At 47.3% G+C, this 22,151-nt stretch overlaps 1 protein-coding gene across 2 annotated transcripts in view; it reads right to left on the bottom strand.

The window, feature by feature from the left end:
* The window catches only part of TBP (TATA-box binding protein), a 116,965-nt gene that overhangs the window by 69,954 nt on the left and 24,860 nt on the right, over window positions 1–22,151 (bottom strand). For both annotated transcript variants that reach the window (XM_073545106.1, XM_073545107.1), the window contains exons 2-4: window positions 7,704–7,859; window positions 4,698–5,020; window positions 3,460–3,547 (exon numbers count right to left, since the gene is read on the bottom strand). In XM_073545106.1, coding sequence (XP_073401207.1) covers window positions 3,460–3,547; window positions 4,698–5,020; window positions 7,704–7,754 — 462 coding nt within the window. In that variant the 5' untranslated portion in view covers window positions 7,755–7,859. The remainder of the gene's footprint in view (window positions 1–3,459; window positions 3,548–4,697; window positions 5,021–7,703; window positions 7,860–22,151) is intronic.

Here is a 22,151-nt window from a genome sequence, read left to right as displayed (position 1 = left end):
ACTGTTTGGGCACACGTAGGGGCTTGGAAAGGAGGGAGCACCGTTTGACTTTTTGAACGCAAAATTGGCAGGAAGCAATGGTAGCACCATGTCGCGTTTGGAGACCCTCGATGTGCCTAAATAGTGGAAACCCCTCAATTCTATCTCCAACCCTAACCCCAACACATCCCTAACCACAACCCTAACCCCAACACATGTCTAACCCTAATTCCAACCCTAGCCATAACCCTAACCCCAACCCTAACCCTAATTCCAACCCTAATTCCACCCTAACCCTAATTGCAACCCCTAACCCTAATTGCAACCCCTAACCCTAATTGCAACCCCTAACCCTAATTGCAACCCCTAACCCTAATTGCAACCCCTAACCCTAATTCCACCCCTAACCCTAATTCCACCCCTAACTGCTACCCTAACCGCAGCCCTAACCCTAATTGCAGCCCTAACTGCAACCCTAACGGAAAGCGAAGGGAAGGGGAGGGGGGGGGGCAGATGATGACATGTCACGTTTGGAGACCCCCTGATGCGCCTAAACAGTGGAAACCCCTCAATTCTATCTCCAACCCTAACCCCAACACACCCCTAACCACAACCCTAACCCCAACACATCTCTAACCAGGGCTGTGGAGTCGGAGTCGTGGAGTCGGAGTCTGTGCTCATTTTGGTGGAGTCGGAGTCGGTATAAAATGGACCGACTCCTAAAATATATAATAAATTGGGTACAGTAATTCAATGCAGGATGTGCTGAATATTTATTCATAGGAGTTTGGGAAAGTTATGAAATGTCCTATAAATGGCTGTTATATTCCTGATCTAAGGCTACATTCACACAGCGTTTTTCCTGTGTTTTTTGAGGATACGTTTTTCAGCTGCAAAATTTGATCATCTTTTTAAAAAACTGCATCACCTGAAAGGTTTTTGAGCTCATAGATAATGTTCTCAATAGCAAAAGCAGATTAGAAATCTGCTCTATCCATTTATCCATATCTGTCTATCCATATCGTATCTGTACCAAAAAGAATGAAAACCAGGTAGTACACCAATATATATTCTGTTCTATCTAAATATCTTGATTATTGGATCATAAAAATGATTAAATGTCTGAGGTTCACATTGTACTACAATAAATTTTTCACTTAAATATAAGCAATATGTGTGGGAGTCGGAGTCGGAGTCGTGGAGTCGGAGTAAGGGAAATTGAGGAGTCGGAGTCGCAGGTTTGGCTTACCGACTCCACAGCCCTGTCTCTAACCTTAATTCCAACCCTAGCCATAACCCTAACTCCAACACACCCCTAACCCTAATTCCAACCCTAGCCATAACCCTAACCCCAACACACCCCTAACCCTAATTCCAACCCTAGCCATAACCCTAACCCCAACACACCCCTAACCCTAATTCCAACCCTAGCCACAAGCCTAACCCTAACCCTAATTCCAAACCCTAACCATAATTCCAACCCTAGCCATAACCCTAACCCCAACACACCCCTAACCCTAATTCCAACCCTAGCCACAAGCCTAACCCTAACCCTAATTCCAAACCCTAACCATAATTCCAACCCTAGCCATAACCCTAACCCCAACACACCCCTAACCCTAATTCCAACCCTAGTCACAAGCCTAACCCTAACCCTAATTCCAAACCCTAACCATAATTCCAACCCTAGCCATAACCCTAACCACAACACACCCCTAACCCTAATTCCAACCCTAACCACAAGCCTAACCCTAATCCCAACCCTAACACACCCCTAACCCTAATTCCAACCCTAATCCTAACTGCAACCCTAATTCCACCCTAACTGTTGTGAGTTCATTCTCCCCTTCGTCACGGAGGTCTGGTGAACTCCCTATTCTGGTAAAGGTAGGTAATGAGCCTGATTATCAGGCACCTGAGCCTAATGAGGATGACTGGCTGAGTGGAGTCACAGACTGGATATAAGGCTGCCGACGCCCTTCTGCCCTGCGGGTGATTTCTCTGTGGACTTCTAGGACACCAGTCTGATTCCTGCTCCTCTAAAGCTAAGTTTTCTGCGTTGCCTGTTAGTGTTTATGTTTTGTTTTTGTTTTCCTTGCTTTTCTGGATTCTGCCATTCCCTGCTGGGGTGAGCTGAATCTCCTTTTGCCGGTTGCTCTGTCTTCAGAATATTCCTGAGTACTGACATAGCTTTTTTGAAGCCTAGCGTCTTCAGGGCCTTTTTCACTGTCAGTCTGTTGGCTCTTATTTTCATAGGGTTTTTCACGGATTGCAGACAGCAGCCTTCCTGTCCTTTCCTATCTAGTTAGCCTGTCAGATGATGACAGCGGCGGCAGATCGACGCTGTCATTCAGTTGGGGGGGGGGGGGGTCGGATCGGTGCCACCAGCCATGTCCGATGCTACTGCAGCATCGGCCATGGCTGGATTGTAATATTTCATCAATTTTCATTGATAAAATATTACTATCGCTCTGATTGGCTGTTTCACTTTTAACAGCCAATCAGAGCGATCGTAGCCACGTGGGGGAGAAGCCACGCCCCCAGTGGTGAATTACAAAGTCCCCTATATCTGCGGGTCAGGTGACTTTTCATTAACCCCGGTCACCTGACCCGCAGGGGGGCTTTGACGTCATGACACAGGGTATGCGTCATGGGTCAGATTGGCACCGACTTTCATGACGCATACGCTGTGTCACAGATCGGGAAGGGGTTAATTAGATCGGTAGTGCTTTTGTGATATGTACTTTCAAGATATAGAGCTTGACAATGCTTCTGTTCACCTGTTTAATAATTCATTATCTAAGCAATAACTCAGACCTGTGAAACTAAATTGTAGAAACAATTTAATGTGTGAATTGCTATTCACTTACAATTATTTTGGCAAAATGCGTGTGTATTATTTTGGTGTATGCATAAATGTACATGTGGTTTCTCTTTCTTAGTTAATAAACGAAAATAAAAGATCTAAAGACACTGAAGCAACAACTTTCTGAAAAACAAAATTTGTGTCAGTCTTAAAACATTTTGCCACAACTGTACAAAACAAGGTTGTAGTTGCCTATGTGCCCCCATAAGTGTACAGAAACTTATTGAGAGGAGCTCCTTACAGAACAAACTGCATATTGGGAAGAAGTTTTCTTTAAGATATGTCCACGGAGATTTTTTTCTGTTCCAAAATCCACATGTGAACTGTTTTAAATACTCTTTGAATACGCATCCAATTCATTTTAATGGGAACTCACACCGCAGTGGACATGGTGCCTTTCTTCCCCATGTGGAAAAAGCAGCAACATATCAACTCTTGATACAATTAGGCTTAAAAACCCTAAAATTTGACAAATTAATCTACTGGAGAAGACATTCCCCAACCAGAAACAAATGGCTTTAGAGCACTTTTCTGCATATTAGTTTTATTGAATTGATTTTTCAGGCAGAAAAATCTGTCAAACTGAACGTTACCTTACATTACAGATCATTTACCTTCGGATTATATTCAGCATTTCGAGCTCTAAGTGCGATCGTTTTAAGATCCAATTTGCAGCCAAGATTCACCGTGGACACAATATTCCTTAAAAAAAAAAATATATATATATATATATTAATAAACAAAGTGTGAATGTGCGTTAACTACAACCTATATTGTCAGTCATGCAATATCTTCTCCATCGACTAGAAGGAGTATGAAGGGAGGATTAGCACAACCTAAGTATACAGCATATTTTTCATTAACTTTACTAGATTTACAAGAATTTAATAATGGCTTGAAATCCCATAGCTACACTTTTAATAGGCACAGAGTAGGACTATAGTTTTAGAGAAACTCCAAAAAGCCTAAGTGTAGAAATGAAGCATTCTTAGGCAAAGACCCACATATATAGTGTACTGTTGTGAATTCATTCTCCCCTTCACCTTTGATGTCTGATGAACTCCCTCTGCTGGTGAAGAGAGGTAGTGAAATTGATTGGGATGGGAAGAACCTGTCATCTGAACAGCCGGAGTGTTATTGGACATCTGGAATTTCTGAGTGGATATAAGGCAGCCGACGCCCTGCAGGGCTGCTGGTGATCCTTTCTGCTCTGAGCTCTTGCATCCAGCTTAGTTCCTGTCTACTAACAGCTAAGTTTTTTGCCCTGCTATTATTCCATGAGATTTTGTCTGGTTTCCTTAGTGTTTGTATTCAGCCAGTCCTGGTTGGGACTGGCTGAATTCCATTTTTGTCTCTGATCAGTTGATCTCTTTGCTCTGTTTTCAGAATATACCTGAGTGCTGATATAGTGATTTTGAAGTCTAGCGACTTCAGGGCCTTTTTCCCTATCAGACGGTTGGGACATTTTTGGTAGGGTTTTTTGCGGATTGCAGCCAGCATCTTTGCGGTCCTATCTAGTTAGTTGGGCCCCATCGTTTGCTCAGCCTGTCTGTCTGTGTTTGTGTTTTCATCTGTTTTTCACCGACAATACATGTTGGGGGGCTGTCTATTGCTTTGGGGTCTGCTCTGGGGCAGTTTAGATTTCCCCTTTCCTTCTTTAGGCTTATGTAGTTCTCCGGCTGTGACGAGCGGTCTAGGGCACCGTAGGAACCCCCCCACGGCTACTGTTAGTTGTGGTGTATAGGATCAGGGGTCTGCAATCCGATAGCTACCAACCTCTCCGGTTTTCTGGACCTAGCTTGTATTTTTGTTTTCTCCTCCTCCGGTGACTCATTCATAACAGTGTACTTACTGCAACTGTGGTACGATCCCAGAACTTTCCGATGCTGGAGTCGCTGGGGTGATAGGCGTCATGGGTGTCATAGGGGAAGGATATAGAGGTGTATTGCCTGGAAGAGGTGCTGTGGTTAGAGTCTGTGAGTGGAACAATTGTGGGGTTTGGCCAGACCCCTGAGTGCCTTGCTGGGATGTGGACTGCTGAGCTTGCTGCTGTTGCTGTCTCTGCTGTTCTTCAAGAATTGACAAACTATTTGTTGTTTGTACAGGTTGTGGGGTCAAACCAGTGCCATAGGGCATCATAGGACTGAAGATGGGGATTCCAGGTGTCATTGCTCCCTGCAAAAGTAAGATGCAAAAAGATCAAAAGAAGAAAATTCAGAAGTGACATTACACTATCAGAGACGTCAAACTAAATACAAAGAGAGTCAAAATTAAAAACTTTGACAAAGCCGCAGGGGAACCTTGATATTTATTAATAAAATGTCTACAACTGAGGAAGTTTTCCTTCTCATCAAATATAACGATGAATCTTTTCAAGCGGAAACAAACTTCAAGTTTTGCTTAAACATTGAATCTGGAACAAGCAAAGCTTTAAAGAGAACCTGTCAGCAGGATTGTGCACAGTAATCTACAGACACGGCCAGATTGGCGACGTTATACTGATTAAAATTATTCCTTAGTTGATTAAATCCGTCTTGAGGTTGTTTTATCTTTATTTTCAGTTTTGCGTTAATGAGATTCTCGTGCTTCGGGGTGGCTTGTGTGTGGGGGGGGGGGGGGGGGTCTACATGTGGCGCTCTGATTAAGTATTCAAATGTATGGCTTCTGACAGGTTACTGATCCTCCGGAGACCTGCCCCCTATTTTACACTGTATATCTTATTGTTTGGAAAAAAAAAATACATTCATCATGGATTTAGTGATATAGATGAAAAAAAAAAAAAAGATATTCTTCCTCAAAATAGTACCGCTGCTCCACGATCCCCGACATCTTCTTCCGCCGGCGCCATCCTGGATCCAGACGTCCTCCACGCCGGTGACATGTTCTTGCGGCGACGCCATCTTGAGTATCGTGAAATCCAGCGATACTCAAGATGGCGTCGCTGGAAGAACATGTCGCCGGCGTGGACGACTTCGGGATCCAAAATGGCGTCGGCGAAATCTCGCAAGATTTCGCCGACACCATTTTGGATCCCCACGTCCTCCACGCCGGCGACATGTTCTTGCGGCGACGCCTTCTTGACTATCGCGGGATTTCGCCGATCCAAAATGGCGTCGCCGCAAGAACATGTCGCCGGCGTGGAGGACGTCTGGATCCAGGATGGCGCCGGCGAAAGATGATGTCGGGGATCGTGGATCAGCGGCGATGACGGCGTGAGTATGAGAGATGGAGCGAGAGAAAGGGTCGTATGTGGAGTGAAAGAGTGATTGGATGTGAGTGGAGATGGTGAAAGGTGAGAGGAGTGTGTGTGCTGAGGAGGAGTGGTGTGTTGAGGGTTAACATGGAAAGAGGTGTGCGGTGACGTCACCGGTTACAACTGGACGGAAGTTGTTACAACCGGAAGCTGCTTAGGGCATTTATTATTATAGATGTGATCATGCTGCAACACAGGTGCTGCCGCCTACCGAATGTGATTTTGTTTTCAAAACATATAATATTCAGTATGTAAAAATAGAGGGCAGGTCACGGAGGATCATTGTCAGAAGCAGTACAGATGCATACCTAATCAGAGCACCACATAAAGACCCCCCACAGACTGCCCTGAAGCACGACAATCTCATTAACTGAAAATAAAGGGCCCTTTACACATAGCGATATCGCTAAAGCGTCACCGATTTTGTGGCGCAACAGCGATATTGCTAGTGATATCGCTACATGTGAAACTTACCTCCGACCAGCTCCTCCGCTGGCTATCGCTGATCGCGCAAGATCGGCCTGGTCCATTTCTCATCGTCGGCATCCTGCTGCCGCCGATGAGCGAGCCATGGACGCAGGCGGAAGACGGTCACCCTCACTGCGTCTGAAAGGTGAGTACGACCGCCGTTGCATCGCTAGTGAGATCTGTCTGTTTGGCAGCTCACTAGCGACCATTTAGCGATGCACCAGCGATCCTGACCAGGTCGTATCGTGGTTGCGATCGCTGGTGCACCGCTAAATGTAAAGGGGCCTTAAAGGTTAAACAACAACCACAAGACGGATTTCATCAACCAAGATATCATAGTAATCAGTATAACGGTGCCGACCTGGCACTGTCTGTAGGTTACTGTGCATAAACCTGCTAACAAGTTCCCTTTAAGGGAATCAGTTACCTGAATTTTTACAACCCCATATAAAGATGGTAGGGAATGTACAAGAAGGGCAACATCTCAATACATAGGAAAAGGTTAACAATGTACAAAAAGACAAAATTGAGAATACATGAAGGAGAGCAATAAAATAAATCATGGCATGATCCAAAAAGGCCTAAAGAGGCCAAGCCCCACTAGAAGGAGCTTCCGGCTCAGGTGAATGCCGGTCAGGAAGTGCTTCATAGCTGGTTAGCGCGTTACTACTGAGTGTGTTAAAATCAATGTAACCATGGAGCGTGCCACAACAGAAATAGGACTTGTAGTATTAGCATGTGCTGTCTAACTGCAGACCAGATGTACTAGACATTTTGTAATTTCTTACAGGCCAACTAAAATTAGATTTTGGGCCAGATAAAGCCCAGGGGCCCGAGTTTGACATGTAGGTTCTATGACATTCATAATGAGATTTCGCTTTCAGGTTTTTGGTTAAGCTTACCCCATACTGCAGAAGTAGGTGTTAGACAAGATAAACTAGGTATGAAGATAAAGTGCGGTGCTCATTTTCTCCAGGTAACAGTACATATGGTTGTAGCCAATACACTTCTAGAGAACGTATCACGTTCTTTTCATCAAAAGTTCTGGGAAGTTTGGTCGAATGGCAAAATGCCAATGTGAACAGCTAAAGCATGCATTTACTTTTCTTATGAAATGGGTTAGGATATAATACTCACCTGGGGGGATGCCAATCCCTGAAAAGGGGGCAAACTATTGTTCTGATCCATCTTCTTCTGGTTTAGTTCAATGAATTTCCTCCTTGGAGAACAGGTTTTATTTTCACGTTTCCAGGCTGTCAAGTTTCATTGAATCATCTTGAATTCTCACCCAATCTGTAACAGGATGACGACAAAAATAAATCACAAATATATCATCTGATCATCTACAACCATGGCGGACAGCTAGTGTGTGGAGAATAAATCATCAAAGCCTTTTAAACGAGGAGACGTTCGTACCCAGACAAAAGTCTATGATGCATGGGCTAGCCATAATCCTCCTGATCCAAACTCAACAGCTCTATAGGCATATATGAGGCTATGGCGTTCAGGTCTAGAGACCTTAAACTGGTCTGTGCATTGCGGTCCGTACTCAGACCGCAACACGGGTGTGTGAATCTTGCCTACAACTTATCAAAACTGCAGCAATAATTATTATTCTCAGTTTTCAATACAGCCTCTGATTCTTGGTATTGTGAACAGTTCGTCCTTACACCAACTTCTCAAGTTTGTTCAACCATAAAATATGAATACGTGATTATTCTGGGTATTGGCATCAAGATGGCATATAGAAAAATTCAAAGCATGTTCAAGTACAGATTAAGGCTGTGTGCCCACGTTGCGTTTTTCGGGGTCAAACCGCATCAAAAACGCTTAAAAGAAGCATCCCATTCATTTTAATGCATTTTGGCCTTTTTAGGCCAATGGATGCGTTTTATACCGCTAAGGAAACGCTTAGCGGTAAAAAACGCAGCATGTTCATTAATTTCCGCTTAGGTCTGCGTTTTTGGTTGTTTCCTATAGTCCAAAAGACGCATCAAAAACGAGCGTTTTCTGGGAAGGAGACCCGTTTCCTGAGCATTCAAAAACGCTACTGTGGGCACATAGCCTAAAGTCTAAAAGGAGACAAATGGATGCCTACCTTGCTGACATGTTCACTAGGGTGAAGCGGGCGTAGAGCAATACAAATAGCTACATTTACGTCTAGAATGCTACTGTTGTAACCTACCTGAAAAATGTGCCTTTATCAACCACTTAGTGACGCTAATTTTAGAACATCTGAAATATGAACTTCGACTATTTAGACAAGACAAAGAAATCATTAGATATTTGACCACCAGCAAACAAGATTTTGAAGATCTTTTCACATCAACACATACAGATCCGAAGGGTCAGTTTTAGAACTTTGACCCGGTACAATGTTTTCATGTTCAGTAGGGTCTATGAAGGTCACACGGCAAAGCACCAATGTATAATGCCGTGGCCAGAATTGGTCAAAATTATCTTCACATTGGTGCCATGTAATTTCTGTAAATCCCATTTACTCAAAATCCCATAAACCCAGCAAGGTCAGTGTTCATAGATTAACGTATTCCCATCTCAACCATGAATGGCTTCCCCTATTATGACTGCAGGTACTTAAGTCTGGTAATGGCCTAGAAATCTGATACTCTTGAGAAAAACAAGGATGAACACTGCTACAAAAAATAAATTGGGAAACAGACAATGGACCCCAATAAGACACAATGGCAGGCATGGGATTCCACGGGTTCATCCCAGCCCTCCAGATCAAGGGGTTACAAATCACAGATCTGGTTTTTCGCCAAATCCCATTCCAGTCTTCCAAACTGTTGACAAGTGTAGAGAACACATAATGTCCTTAGGGTCCATTTAAACTAATGACCGGCAGCACTAAAGCGGGAGTCACACGTAGCAATCTCGCTAGCGATATCGCTGCTGAGTCACAACTTTTGTGACGTACCAGCGAGATCGCTGTGTGTGACAGCGATCAGCGAGCGGCCCCCCCCCCCTGCCAGTATCGCTGATCGCTGTAAGAAACCTCTGGACATTTTTTTGGTCGCTGGGCTCCCGCTGGCCAGCACGCATCGCTGCGTGTGACAGGCGGGAGACCAGCGATCAGCTGTAAAAAATAGAATTAAAATAAAAAAATATTGTTATTCTCACCTTCCGACGTCCCGCGCAGCCTTCCTCTCTCCACGCTCCCACGAGATCGTGACGTCTCGGGGTCATTCTCGCAAAGGATTACTGGGACCGGAGCGTGGAGAGAGGCATGATGGCTGCACGGGACATCGGAAGGTAAGAACAACATTTTTTATTTTAATTCTATTTTTTACAGGGATGACAAGCGATGCCGGGCGCTCGGCGTCGCTGCGCTGATCACTGGTGAAGCTGTCTGTGTGACAGCTCACCAGCGATCACATAGCGACCCTGACACCTTGATATCGGTGTCGGTATCGCTGGTAAGTCGCTATGTGTGACTCCAGCTTAAATCTCTACCCGTCAGCAGTCGTTTAATAGCAATTTTACATGGGCAGCCAGCAGCAAACAATGCGCACTGAGCGATCTGTAATACATCACTTATTACACTTAGATAACATTGTTTCTCACAAGACGATACGCACAAGAACAATTATTTTCTTTGCATAGCGCAAAAGAGCAATTGCCACGAACTAGCGCTTTTTGGCCCCGTCTCACATAGAGATCGCTGATGCGTCACCGATTTTGTGACGCAACAGCGATGTCACCAGCGTTCTCGCTGCGTGTGACATATAGGTGCGGCCGCCACCCCGCTGGATATCGCTGATCGTGCTCGAATGTCCTGGGCCATTTTTTCATCGTCCCATTGGCCAGCATGCATTGCTGTGTTTGACGCCGACGGGCAACTTCGTTGGCGACGCAGAACTCAGGGACGCAGGCTGGAATCGTTCAGAATAGCTGCTGTGTGACAACGCACCATCGATCCTTACCAGGTCGTATCTTTGTTGGGATCGCTGGTGCATCGTTGAAGAGATGTGCCTGTTTGGCAGCTTACTAGCGACGCACCAGCGATCCCTACCAGGTCGTATCGCTGTCGGGATCGCTGGTGCGTCGCCAGGGCTGTGGAGTCGGTAAGCCAAACCTGCGACTCAGACTCCTCAATTTCCCTTACACCGACTCCAACTCCACGACTCCGACTCCCACACATGTTGCTTATATTTAAGTGAAAAATTTATTGTAGTACAATGTGAACCTCAGACATTTAATCATTTTTATGATCCAATAATCAAGATGTTTAGATAGAACAGAATATATATTGGTGTACTACCCGGTTTTCATTCTTTTTGGTACAGATACGATATGGATAGACAGATATGGATAAATGGATAGATAGAGCAGATTTCTAATCTGCTTTTGCTATTGAAAACATTATCTATGAGCTCAAAAACCTTTCAGGCGATGCAGTTTTTTTAAAAAGATGATCAGCTTTTGCAGCTGAAAAACGTATCCTCAAAAAACACAGGAAAAACGTTGTGTGTGAATGTAGCCTTAGATCAGGAATAGAACAGCCATTTATAGGACATTTCATAACTTTCCCAAACTCCTATGAAAAAATATTCAGCACATCCTGCATTGAATTACTGTACCCAATTTATTATATATTTTAGGAGTCGGAGTCGGTCCATTTTATACCGACTCCAACTCCACCAAAATGAGCACCGACTCCGACTCCACAGCCTTGTGCGTCACTATGTGAAACGGGACCCTTTGCTTGTTTGTCGGCAATCGGCAGAATGTTTGCACTGAAAGATAAATTGTGATCTGAAAATTTTTAAAGAGAATTTGTCAGTAGGATCATCCATCCTAAGAAGTCTATATGGGCATGTACATTGTCGGAAACTGAACAACATGATACCTTGAAATCTGCGATCCCTGTTTTTCCATGTAAAAATGTGGATTCCTCTTGAATAAAATATTGGATGGCATCTGACCTAAATGCCCATATACACTGCTCCGGATGGTAGAGCGTTCTGACAGACCCCTTTAAGAGAGCTCATTCAGAATGATCTTTCAGTGAAAAAGCAGCTGTACCTGGGCTGGCTATATGGCTATCATTCGGGCATATTGCAGTGCTGTGAACATTTCTTCTTGAGCACACAGGTGGTGAGTAGCAAGGTATACGATAAATGTTGCAAACACTTGTATAATATGTGAATGACAACATGCTTGTCTACAAGAAAATGTGGCTAAAAGAAACCAGAACCTGCCCCCCTCCCCCCATTTTTGCATACAAAATGTAGATGTATAGGGGGCTGCACATGGTGCTGAGCCCAGGTTACAGCATTACTGCATGTATGGGGTGGGTCTATATATGGGGCTAAGCCCAGGTTACAGCATTACTGCATGTATGGGGGGGTCTATATATGGGGCTGAGCCCAGGTTACACCATCACTGCATGTATGGGGGGTCTATAAATGGGGCTGGGTCCAGGTCACAGCATTACTGCATGTATGGGGGGGGGTCTATATATGGGGCTGAGCTCAGGTTACATCATTACTGCATGTATGGGGGGTCTGTATATGGGGCTGAGCCCAGGTTACAGGAGTGCTGGATGTATGGGGGTCTGTATGTGGGGCTGAACCCAGGTTACAGCACTGCTGCATGTATGGGGGTCTGTAAGTGGGGCTGAGTCCAAGTTATAGTAGCACTGCTGGATGTATGGGGGGGGCCTATATATATATACAGCACTGCTGCATGTATGGGGGGGGGGGGTCTATATATATGGGGCCGAGTCCAGGTTACAGCACTGCTGCATGTATGGGGGTCTGTACATGGTGCTGAGTCCAGGTTACAGCACTGCTGGATGTATGGGGGGGATCTGTATGTGGGGCCGAGTCCAAGTTATAGCACTGCTGGATGTATGGGGGGGGGTCTATATATATGGGGCCGAGTCCAGGTTACAGCACTGCTGCATGTATGGGGGTCTGTACATGGTGCTGAGTCCAGGTTACAGCACTGCTGGATGTATGGGGGGGATCTGTATGTGGGGCCAAGTCCACGTTATAGCACTGCTGGATGTATGGGGGGGGTCTATATATATGGGGCCAAGTCCAGGTTACAGCACTGCTGCATGTATGGGGGTCTGTATGTGGGGCTAAGCTCAGGTTACAGCACTGCTGCACGTATGGGGGTCTGTATATGGGGCTGAGCCCAGGTTACAGAACTGCTGGATGTATGGGGGGGGGGTCTATATATATGGGGCCGAGTCCAGGTTACAGCACTGCTGCATGTATGGGGGGATCTGTATGTGGGGCCGAGTCCAGGTTATAGCACTGCTGGATGTATGGGGGGGGGGTCTATATATATGGGGCCGAGTCCAGGTTACAGCACTGCTGCACGTATGGGGGTCTGTATGTGGGGCTGAGTCCAAGTTATAGCACTGCTGGATGTATGGGGGGATCTGTATGTGGGGCCGAGTCCAGGTTACAGCACTGCTGGATGTATGGGGGGGGGATCAGTATGTGTGGCCGAGTCCAAGTTATAGCACTGCTGGATGTATGGGGGTCTATATATATGGGGCTGAGCCAAGGTTACAGCAGTGCTGGATGTATGGGGGGGTCTATATACTGTATATGGGGCTGAGCCAAGGTTACAGCAGTGCTGGATGTATGGGGGTCTGTATGTGGGGCCGATTCCAGGTTACAGCACTGCTGCATGTATGGGGGGATCTGTATGTGGGGCCGAGTCCAGGTTACAGCACTGCTGGATGTATGGGGGTCTGTATGTGGGGCCGAGTCCAGGTTACAGCACTGCTGGATGTATGGGGGTCTGTACATGGTGCTGAGTCCAGGTTACAGCACTGCTGGATGTATGGGGGGATCTGTATGTGGGGCCGAGTCCAGGTTACAGCACTGCTGCATGTATGGGGGGTTCTATATATATGGGGCTGAGCCCAGGTTACAGCACTGCTGCATGTATGGGGGGGGTATATATATATATATATGGGGCTGAGCCCAGGTTACAGCAGTGCTGCATGTATGGGGGGGGGGGTCTATATATATGGGGCCGAGTCCAGGTTACAGCACTGCTGCATGTATGGGGGGGGGGGGGTCTATATATACAGTGGGGAAAAAAAGTATTTAGTCAGTCAGCAATAGTGCAAGTTCCACCACTTAAAAAGATGAGAGGCGTCTGTAATTTACATCATAGGTAGACCTCAACTATGGGAGACAAACTGAGAAAAAAAAATCCAGAAAATCACATTGTCTGTTTTTTTTTCATTTTATTTGCATATTATGGTGGAAAATAAGTATTTGGTCAGAAACAAAATTTCATCTCAATACTTTGTGATATATCCTTTGTTGGCAATGACAGAGGTCAAACGTTTTCTGTAAGTCTTCACAAAGTTGCCACACACTGTTGTTGGTATGTTGGCCCATTCCTCCATGCAGATCTCCTCTAGAGCAGTGATGTTTTTGGCTTTTCGCTTGGCAACACGGACTTTCAACTCCCTCCAAAGGTTTTCTATAGGGTTGAGATCTGGAGACTGGCTAGGCCACTCCATGACCTTGAAATGCTTCTTACGAAGCCACTCCTTCGTTACCCTGGCGGTGTGCTTTGGATCATTGTCATGTTGAAAGACCCAGCCACGTTTCATCTTCAATGCCCTTGCTGATGGAAGGAGGTTTGCACTCAAAATCTCACGATACAGGGCCCCATTCATTCTTTCAAGTACCCGGATCAGTCGTCCTGGCCCCTTTGCAGAGAAACAGCCCCAAAGCATGATGTTTCCACCACCATGCTTTACAGTAGGTATGGTGTTTGATGGATGCAACTCAGTATTCTTTTTCCTCCAAACACGACAAGTTGTGTTTCTACCAAACAGTTCCAGTTTGGTTTCATCAGACCATAGGACATTCTCCCAAAACTCCTCTGGATCATCCAAATGCTCTCTAGAAAACTTCAGACGGGCCCGGACATGTACAGGCTTAAGCAGTGGGACACGTCTGGCACTGCAGGATCTGAGTCCATGGTGGCGTAGTGTGTTACTTATGGTAGGCCTTGTTACATTGGTCCCAGCTCTCTGCAGTTCATTCACTAGGTCCCCCCGCGTGGTTCTGGGATTTTTGCTCACCGTTCTTGTGATCATTCTGACCCCACGGGGTGAGATTTTGCGTGGAGCACCAGATCGAGGGAGATTATCAGTGGTCTTGTATGTCTTCCATTTTCTAATTATTGCTCCCACAGTTGATTTCTTCACTCCAAGCTGGTTGGCTATTGCAGATTCAGTCTTCCCAGCCTGGTGCAGGGCTACAATTTTGTTTCTGGTGTCCGTTGACAGCTCTTTGGTCTTCACCATAGTGGAGTTTGGAGTCAGACTGTTTGAGGGTGTGCACAGGTGTCTTTTTATACTGATAACAAGTTTAAACAGGTACCATTACTACAGGTAATGAGTGGAGGAAAGAGGAGACTCTTAAAGAATAAGTTACAGGTCTGTGAGAGCCAGAAATCTTGATTGCTTGTTTCTGACCAAATACTTATTTTCCAACATAATATGCAAATTAAATGAAAAAAAAAACAGACAATGTGATTTTCTGGATTTTTTTTTCTCAGTTTGTCTCCCATAGTTGAGGTTTACCTATGATGTAAATTACAGACGCCTCTCATCTTTTTAAGTGGTGGAACTTGCACTATTGCTGACTGACTAAATACTTTTTTTTCCCCACTGTATGGGGCCGAGTCCAGGTTACAGCAGTGCTGCATGTATGGGGGGGGTCTATATATATGGGGCCGAGTCCAGGTTACAGCAGTGCTGCATGTATGGGGGGGGGGGGGGGGTCTATATATATATATGGGGCCGAGTCCAGGTTACAGCAGTGCTGCATGTATGGGGGGGGGGGGTCTATATATATGGGGCCGAGTCCAGGTTACAGCACTGCTGCATGTATGGGGGGGGGGTCTATATATATGGGGCCGAGTCCAGGTTACAGCACTGCTGCATGTATGGGGGGGGGTCTATATATATGGGGCCGAGTCCAGGTTACAGCACTGCTGCATGTATGGGGGGGGGGGGTCTATATATATGGGGCCGAGTCCAGGTTACAGCACTGCTGCATGTATGGGGGGGTCTATATATATGGGGCCGAGTCCAGGTTACAGCACTGCTGCATGTATGGGGGGGGGGGGTCTATATATATGGGGATGAGTCCAGGTTACAGCACTGCTGCATGTATGGGGGGGGTCTATATATATGGGGCCGAGTCCAGGTTACAGCAGTGCTGCATGTATGGGGGGTGGGGTCTATATATATGGGGCCGAGTCCAGGTTACAGCACTGCTGCATGTATGGGGGGGGTCTATATATATATGGGGCCGAGTCCAGTTTACAGCAGTGCTGCATGTATGGGGGGGGGTCTATATATATATATATATGGGGCCGAGTCCAGGTTACAGCAGTGCTGCATGTATGGGGGGGGGTCTATATATATATGGGGCCGAGTCCAGGTTACAGCAGTGCTGCATGTATGGGGGGGGGGGTCTATATATATGGGGCCGAGTCCAGGTTACAGCAGTGCTGCATGTATGGGGGGGGGGTCTATATATATATGGGGCCGAGTCCAGGTTACAGCAGTGCTGCATGTATGGGGGGGGGGGTCTATATATATGGGGCCGAGTCCAGGTTACAGCACTGCTGCATGTATGGGGGGGGTCTATATATATGGGGCCGAGTCCAAGTTACAGCACTGCTGCATGTATGGGGGGGGGGGGGTCTATATATATGGGGCCGAGTCCAGGTTACAGCACTGCTGCATGTAGGGGGGGTCTATATATATGGGGCCGAGTCCAGGTTACAGCACTGCTGCATGTATGGGGGTGGGGGGTCTATATATATGGGGCCGAGTCCAGGTTACAGCACTGCTGCATGTATGGGGGGGGGGGGGGGTCTATATATATGGGGATGAGTCCAGGTTACAGCACTCCTGCATGTATGGGGGGGGGTCGATATATATGGGGCCGAGTCCAGGTTACAGCAGTGCTGCATGTATGGGGGGTGGGGTCTATATATATGGGGCCGAGTCCAGGTTACAGCACTGCTGCATGTATGGGGGGGTCTATATATATATGGGGCCGAGTCCAGTTTACAGCAGTGCTGCATGTATGGGGGGGGGGGGTCTATATATATATATGGGGCCGAGTCCAGGTTACAGCAGTGCTGCATGTATGGGGGGGGGGGTCTATATATATATGGGGCCGAGTCCAGGTTACAGCAGTGCTGCATGTATGGGGGGGGGGGTCTATATATATGGGGCCGAGTCCAGGTTACAGCACTGCTGCATGTATGGGGAGGGGGTCTATATATATGGGGCCGAGTCCAGGTTACAGCAGTGTTGCATGTATGGGGGGGGGTCTATATATATATGGGGCTGAGCCCAGGTTACAGCAGTGCTGCATGTATGGGGGGGGGTCTATATATATGGGGCCGAGTCCAGGTTACAGCACTGCTGCATGTATGGGGGGGTCTATATATATATATATATGGGGCCGAGTCCAGGTTACAGCAGTGCTGCATGTATGGGGGGTGGGGTCTATATATATGGGGCCGAGTCCAGGTTACAGCACTGCTGCATGTATGGGGGGGGTCTATATATATATATATATGGGGCCGAGTCCAGTTTACAGCAGTGCTGCATGTATGGGGGGGGGGGGTCTATATATATATATGGGGCCGAGTCCAGGTTACAGCAGTGCTGCATGTATGGGGGGGGTCTATATATATATGGGGCCGAGTCCAGGTTACAGCAGTGCTGCATGTATGGGGGGGGGGGGGTCTATATATATGGGGCCGAGTCCAGGTTACAGCACTGCTGCATGTATGGGGAGGGGGTCTATATATATGGGGCCGAGTCCAGGTTACAGCAGTGTTGCATGTATGGGGGGGTCTATATATATATATATGGGGCTGAGCCCAGGTTACAGCAGTGCTGCATGTATGGGGGGGGGTCTATATATATGGGGCCGAGTCCAGGTTACAGCACTGCTGCATGTATGGGGGGGTCTATATATATATATATATGGGGCCGAGTCCAGGTTACAGCAGTGCTGCATGTATGGGGGGGGTCTATATATATGGGGCAGAGTCCAGGTTACAGCACTGCTGCATGTATGGGGGGGTCTATATATATATGGGGCCGAGTCCAGGTTACAGCAGCGCTGCATGTATGGGGGGGGGTCTATATATATGGGGCTGAGTCCAGGTTACAGCACTGCTGCATGTATGGGGGGGGTCTATATATATATGGGGCCGAGTCCAGGTTACAGCACTGCTGCATGTATGGGGGGGGTCTATATATATATGGGGCCGAGTCCATGTTACCGCAGTGCTGCATGTATGGGGGGGTCTATATATATGGAGCCGAGTCCAGGTTACAGCAGTGCTGCATGTATGGGGGGGGGGGGTCTATATATATATGGGGCTGAGTCCAGGTTACAGCAGTGCTGCATGTATGGGGGGGGTCTATATATATGGGGCCGAGTCCAGGTTACAGCAGTGCTGCATGTATGGGGGGGGTCTATATATATGGGGCTGAGTCCAGGTTACAGCACTGCTGCATGTATGGGGGGGGGGTCTATATATATGGGGCCGAGTCCAGGTTACAGCACTGCTGCATGTATGGGGGGGTCTATATATATATATGGGGCCGAGTCCAGGTTACAGCAGTGTTGCATATATGGGGGGGGGGGGTCTATATATATGGGGCCGAGTCCAGGTTACAGCAGTGCTGCATGTATGGGGGGGGGGTCTATATATATGGGGCCGAGTCCAAGTTACAGCACTGCTGCATGTATGGGGAGGGGGTCTATATATATGGGGCCGAGTCCAGGTTACAGCAGTGTTGCATGTATGGGGGGGGGTCTATATATATATATATATATATGGGGCTGAGCCCAGGTTACAGCAGTGCTGCATGTATGGGGGGGGGTCTATATATATGGGGCCGAGTCCAGGTTACAGCACTGCTGCATGTATGGGGGGGTATATATATATATATATATATATATATATATATATATATATATATATATATATATATATATATATATATATATATATATATATATATATATGGGGCCGAGTCCAGGTTACAGCAGTGCTGCATGTATGGGGGGGGTCTATATATATGGGGCCGAGTCCAGGTTACAGCACTGCTGCATGTATGGGGGGGTCTATATATATATATATATGGGGCCGAGTCCAGGTTACAGCACTGCTGCATGTATGGGGGGGTCTATATATATACACTCACTGGCCACTTTATTAGGTACACCATGCTAGTAAGGGGTTGGACCCCCTTTTGCCTTCAGAACTGCCTCAATTCTTCGTGGCAGAGATTCAACAAGGTGCTGGAAGCATTCCTCAGAGATTTTGGACCATATTGACATGATGGCATCACACAGTTGGCGCAGATTTGTCGGCTGCACATCCCTGATGCGAATCTCCCGTTCCACCACATCCCAAAGATGCTCTATTGGATTGAGATCTGGTGACTGAGGAGGCCATTTGAGTACAGTGAACTCATTGTCATGTTCAAGAAACCAATCTGAGATGATTCGAGCTTTATGACATGGCGCATTATCCTGCTGAAAGTAGCCATCAGATGTTGGGTACGTTGTGGTCATAAAGGGATGGACATGGTCAGCAACAATACTCAGGTAGGCTGTGGCGTTGCAACGATGCTCAATTGGTACCAAGGGGCCCAAAGAGTGCCCAGAAAAAATTCCCCACACCATGACACCACCACCACCAGCCTGAACCGTTGATACAAGGCAGGATGGATCCATGCTTTCATGTTGTTTACGCCAAATTCTGACCCTACCATCCGAATGTCGCAGCAGAAATCGAGACTCATCAGACCAGGCAACGTTTTTCCAATCTTCTACTGTCCAATTTCGATGAGCTTGTGCAAATTGTAGCCTCAGTTTCCTGTTCTTAGCTGAGAGGAGTGGTACCCAGTGTGGTCTTCTGCTGCTGTAGCCCATCTGCCTCAAAGTTCGACGCACTGTGCGTTCAGAGATGCTCTTCTGCCTACCTTGGTTGTAACGGGTGGCAATTTGAGTCACTGTTGCCTTTCTATCAGCTCGAACCAGTCTGCCCATTCTCCTCTGACCTCTGGCATCAACATGGCATTTCCGGCCACAGAACTGCCGCTCACTGGATTTTTTTTCTTTTTCGGACCATTCTCTGTAAACCCTAGAGATGGTTGTGCGTGAAAATCCCAGGAGATCAGCAGTTTCTGAAATTCTCAGACCAGCCCTTCCGGCACCAACAATCATGCCACGTTCAAAGGCACTCAAATCACCTTTCTTCCCCATACTGATGCTCGGTTTGAACTGCAGGAGATTGTCTTGACCATGTCTACATGCCTAAATGCACTGAGTTGCCGCCATGTGATTGGCTGATTAGAAATTAAGTCTTAACACACAGTTGGACAGGTGTACCTAATAAAGTGGCCAGTGAGTGTATATGGGGCCGAGTCCAGGTTACAGCACTGCTGCATGTATGGGGGGGTCTATATATATATGGGGCCGAGTCCAGGTTACAGCAGCGCTGCATGTATGGGGGGGGGTCTATATATATATGGGGCCGAGTCCAGGTTACAGCAGTGCTGCATGTATGGGGGGGGGGGTCTATATATATATGGGGCCGAGTCCAGGTTACAGCACTGCTGCAAGTATGGGGAGGGTCTATATATATATATGGGGCCGAGTCCAGGTTACAGCAGTGCTTCATGTATGGGGGGGGGGGGGTCTATATATATATGGGGCTGAGCCCAGGTTACAGCAGTGCTGCATGTATGGGGGGGGGTCTATATATATGGGGCTGAGTCCAGGTTACAGCACTGCTGCATGTATGGGGGGAGGTCTATATATATGGGGCCGAGTCCAGGTTACAGCACTGCTGCATGTATGGGGGGGGTCTATATATATATATATATGGGGCCGAGTCCAGGTTACAGCAGTGTTGCATATATGGGGGGGGTCTATATATATGGGGCCGAGTCCAGGTTACAGCAGTGCTGCATGTATGGGGGGGGGTCTATATATATGGGGCCGAGTCCAGGTTACAGCAGTGCTGCATGTATGGGGGGGGGGGTCTACATATATGGGGCCGAGTCCAGGCTACAGCACTGCTGCATGTATGGGGGGGGGGTCTATATATATATATATGGGGCCGAGTCCAGGTTACAGCACTGCTGCATGTATGGGGGGAGTCTATATATATATGGGGCCGAGTCCAGGTTACAGCACTGCTGCATATATGGGGGGGGGTCTATATATATGGGGCCGAGTCCAGGTTACAGCACTGCTGCATGTATGGGGGGGTCTATATATATGGGGCCGAGTCCAGGTTACAGCAGTGCTGGATGTATGGGGGGGGGTCTATATATATATGGGGCCGAGTCCAGGTTACAGCAGTGCTGCATGTATGGGGGGGGGTCTATATATATGTGGGGCCGAGTCCAGGTTACAGCAGTGCTGCATGTATGGGGGGGGGGGGGTCTATATATATATATATGGGGCCGAGTCCAGGTTACAGCACTGCTGCACGTATGGGGAGGGGGTCTATATATATGGGGCCGAGTCCAGGTTACAGCAGTGTTGCATGTATGGGGGGGGTCTATTTATATATATGGGGCAGAGTCCAGGTTACAGCAGTGCTGCATGTATGGGGGGGGGTCTATATATATGGGGCCGAGTCCAGGTTACAGCACTGCTGCATGTATGGGGGGGGGTCTATATATATATGGGGCTGAGTCCAGGTTACAGCAGTGCTGGATGTATGGGGGGGGGTCTATATATATATATGGGGCAGAGTCCAGGTTACAGCAGTGCTGCATGTATGGGGGGGGGTCTATATATATATGGGGCTGAGTCCAGGTTACAGCAGTGCTGGATGTATGGGGGGGTCTAATATATATATATGGGGCTGAGCCCAGGTTACAGCAGTGCTGCATGTATGGGGGGGGGGGGGGGGGTCTATATATATGGGGCCGAGTCCAGGTTACAGCACTGCTGCATGTATGGGGGGGGTCTATATATATATGGGGCCGAGTCCAGGTTACAGCAGTGCTGCATGTATGGGGGGGGGGGGGGGGTCTATATATATGGAGCCGAGTCCAGGTTACAGCAGTGCTGCATGTATGGGGGGGGTCTATATATATGGGGCTGAGTCCAGGTTACCGCAGTGCTGCATGTATGGGGGGGGTCCAGGTTACAGCAGTGCTGCATGTATGGGGGGGGGTCTATATATATGGGGCCGAGTCCAGGTTAAAGCAGTGCTGCATGTATGGGGGGGGTCTATATATATATGGGGCCGAGCCCAGGTTACAGCAGTGCTGCATGTATTGGGGGGGGGGGGTCTATATATATGGGGCTGAGTCCAGGTTACAGCACTGCTGCATGTATGGGGGGGGTCTATATATATGGGGCCGAGTCCAGGTTACAGCACTGCTGCATGTATGGGGGGGGTCTATATATATATATATGGGGCCGAGTCCAGGTTACAACAGTGCTGCATGTATGGGGGGGGTCTATATATATGGGGCCGAGTCAAGGTTACAGCACTGCTGCA

The sequence above is a fragment of the Dendrobates tinctorius genome, unplaced genomic scaffold (assembly GCF_039654945.1).
Source record: "Dendrobates tinctorius isolate UK_male_01 unplaced genomic scaffold, ASM3965494v1 ptg000140l, whole genome shotgun sequence".
Lineage (NCBI taxonomy): Eukaryota > Metazoa > Chordata > Amphibia > Anura > Dendrobatidae > Dendrobates > Dendrobates tinctorius.
The sequence above is the reverse complement of the archived record's forward strand: the minus strand, read 5'-3'. Positions and strand labels throughout refer to the sequence as shown.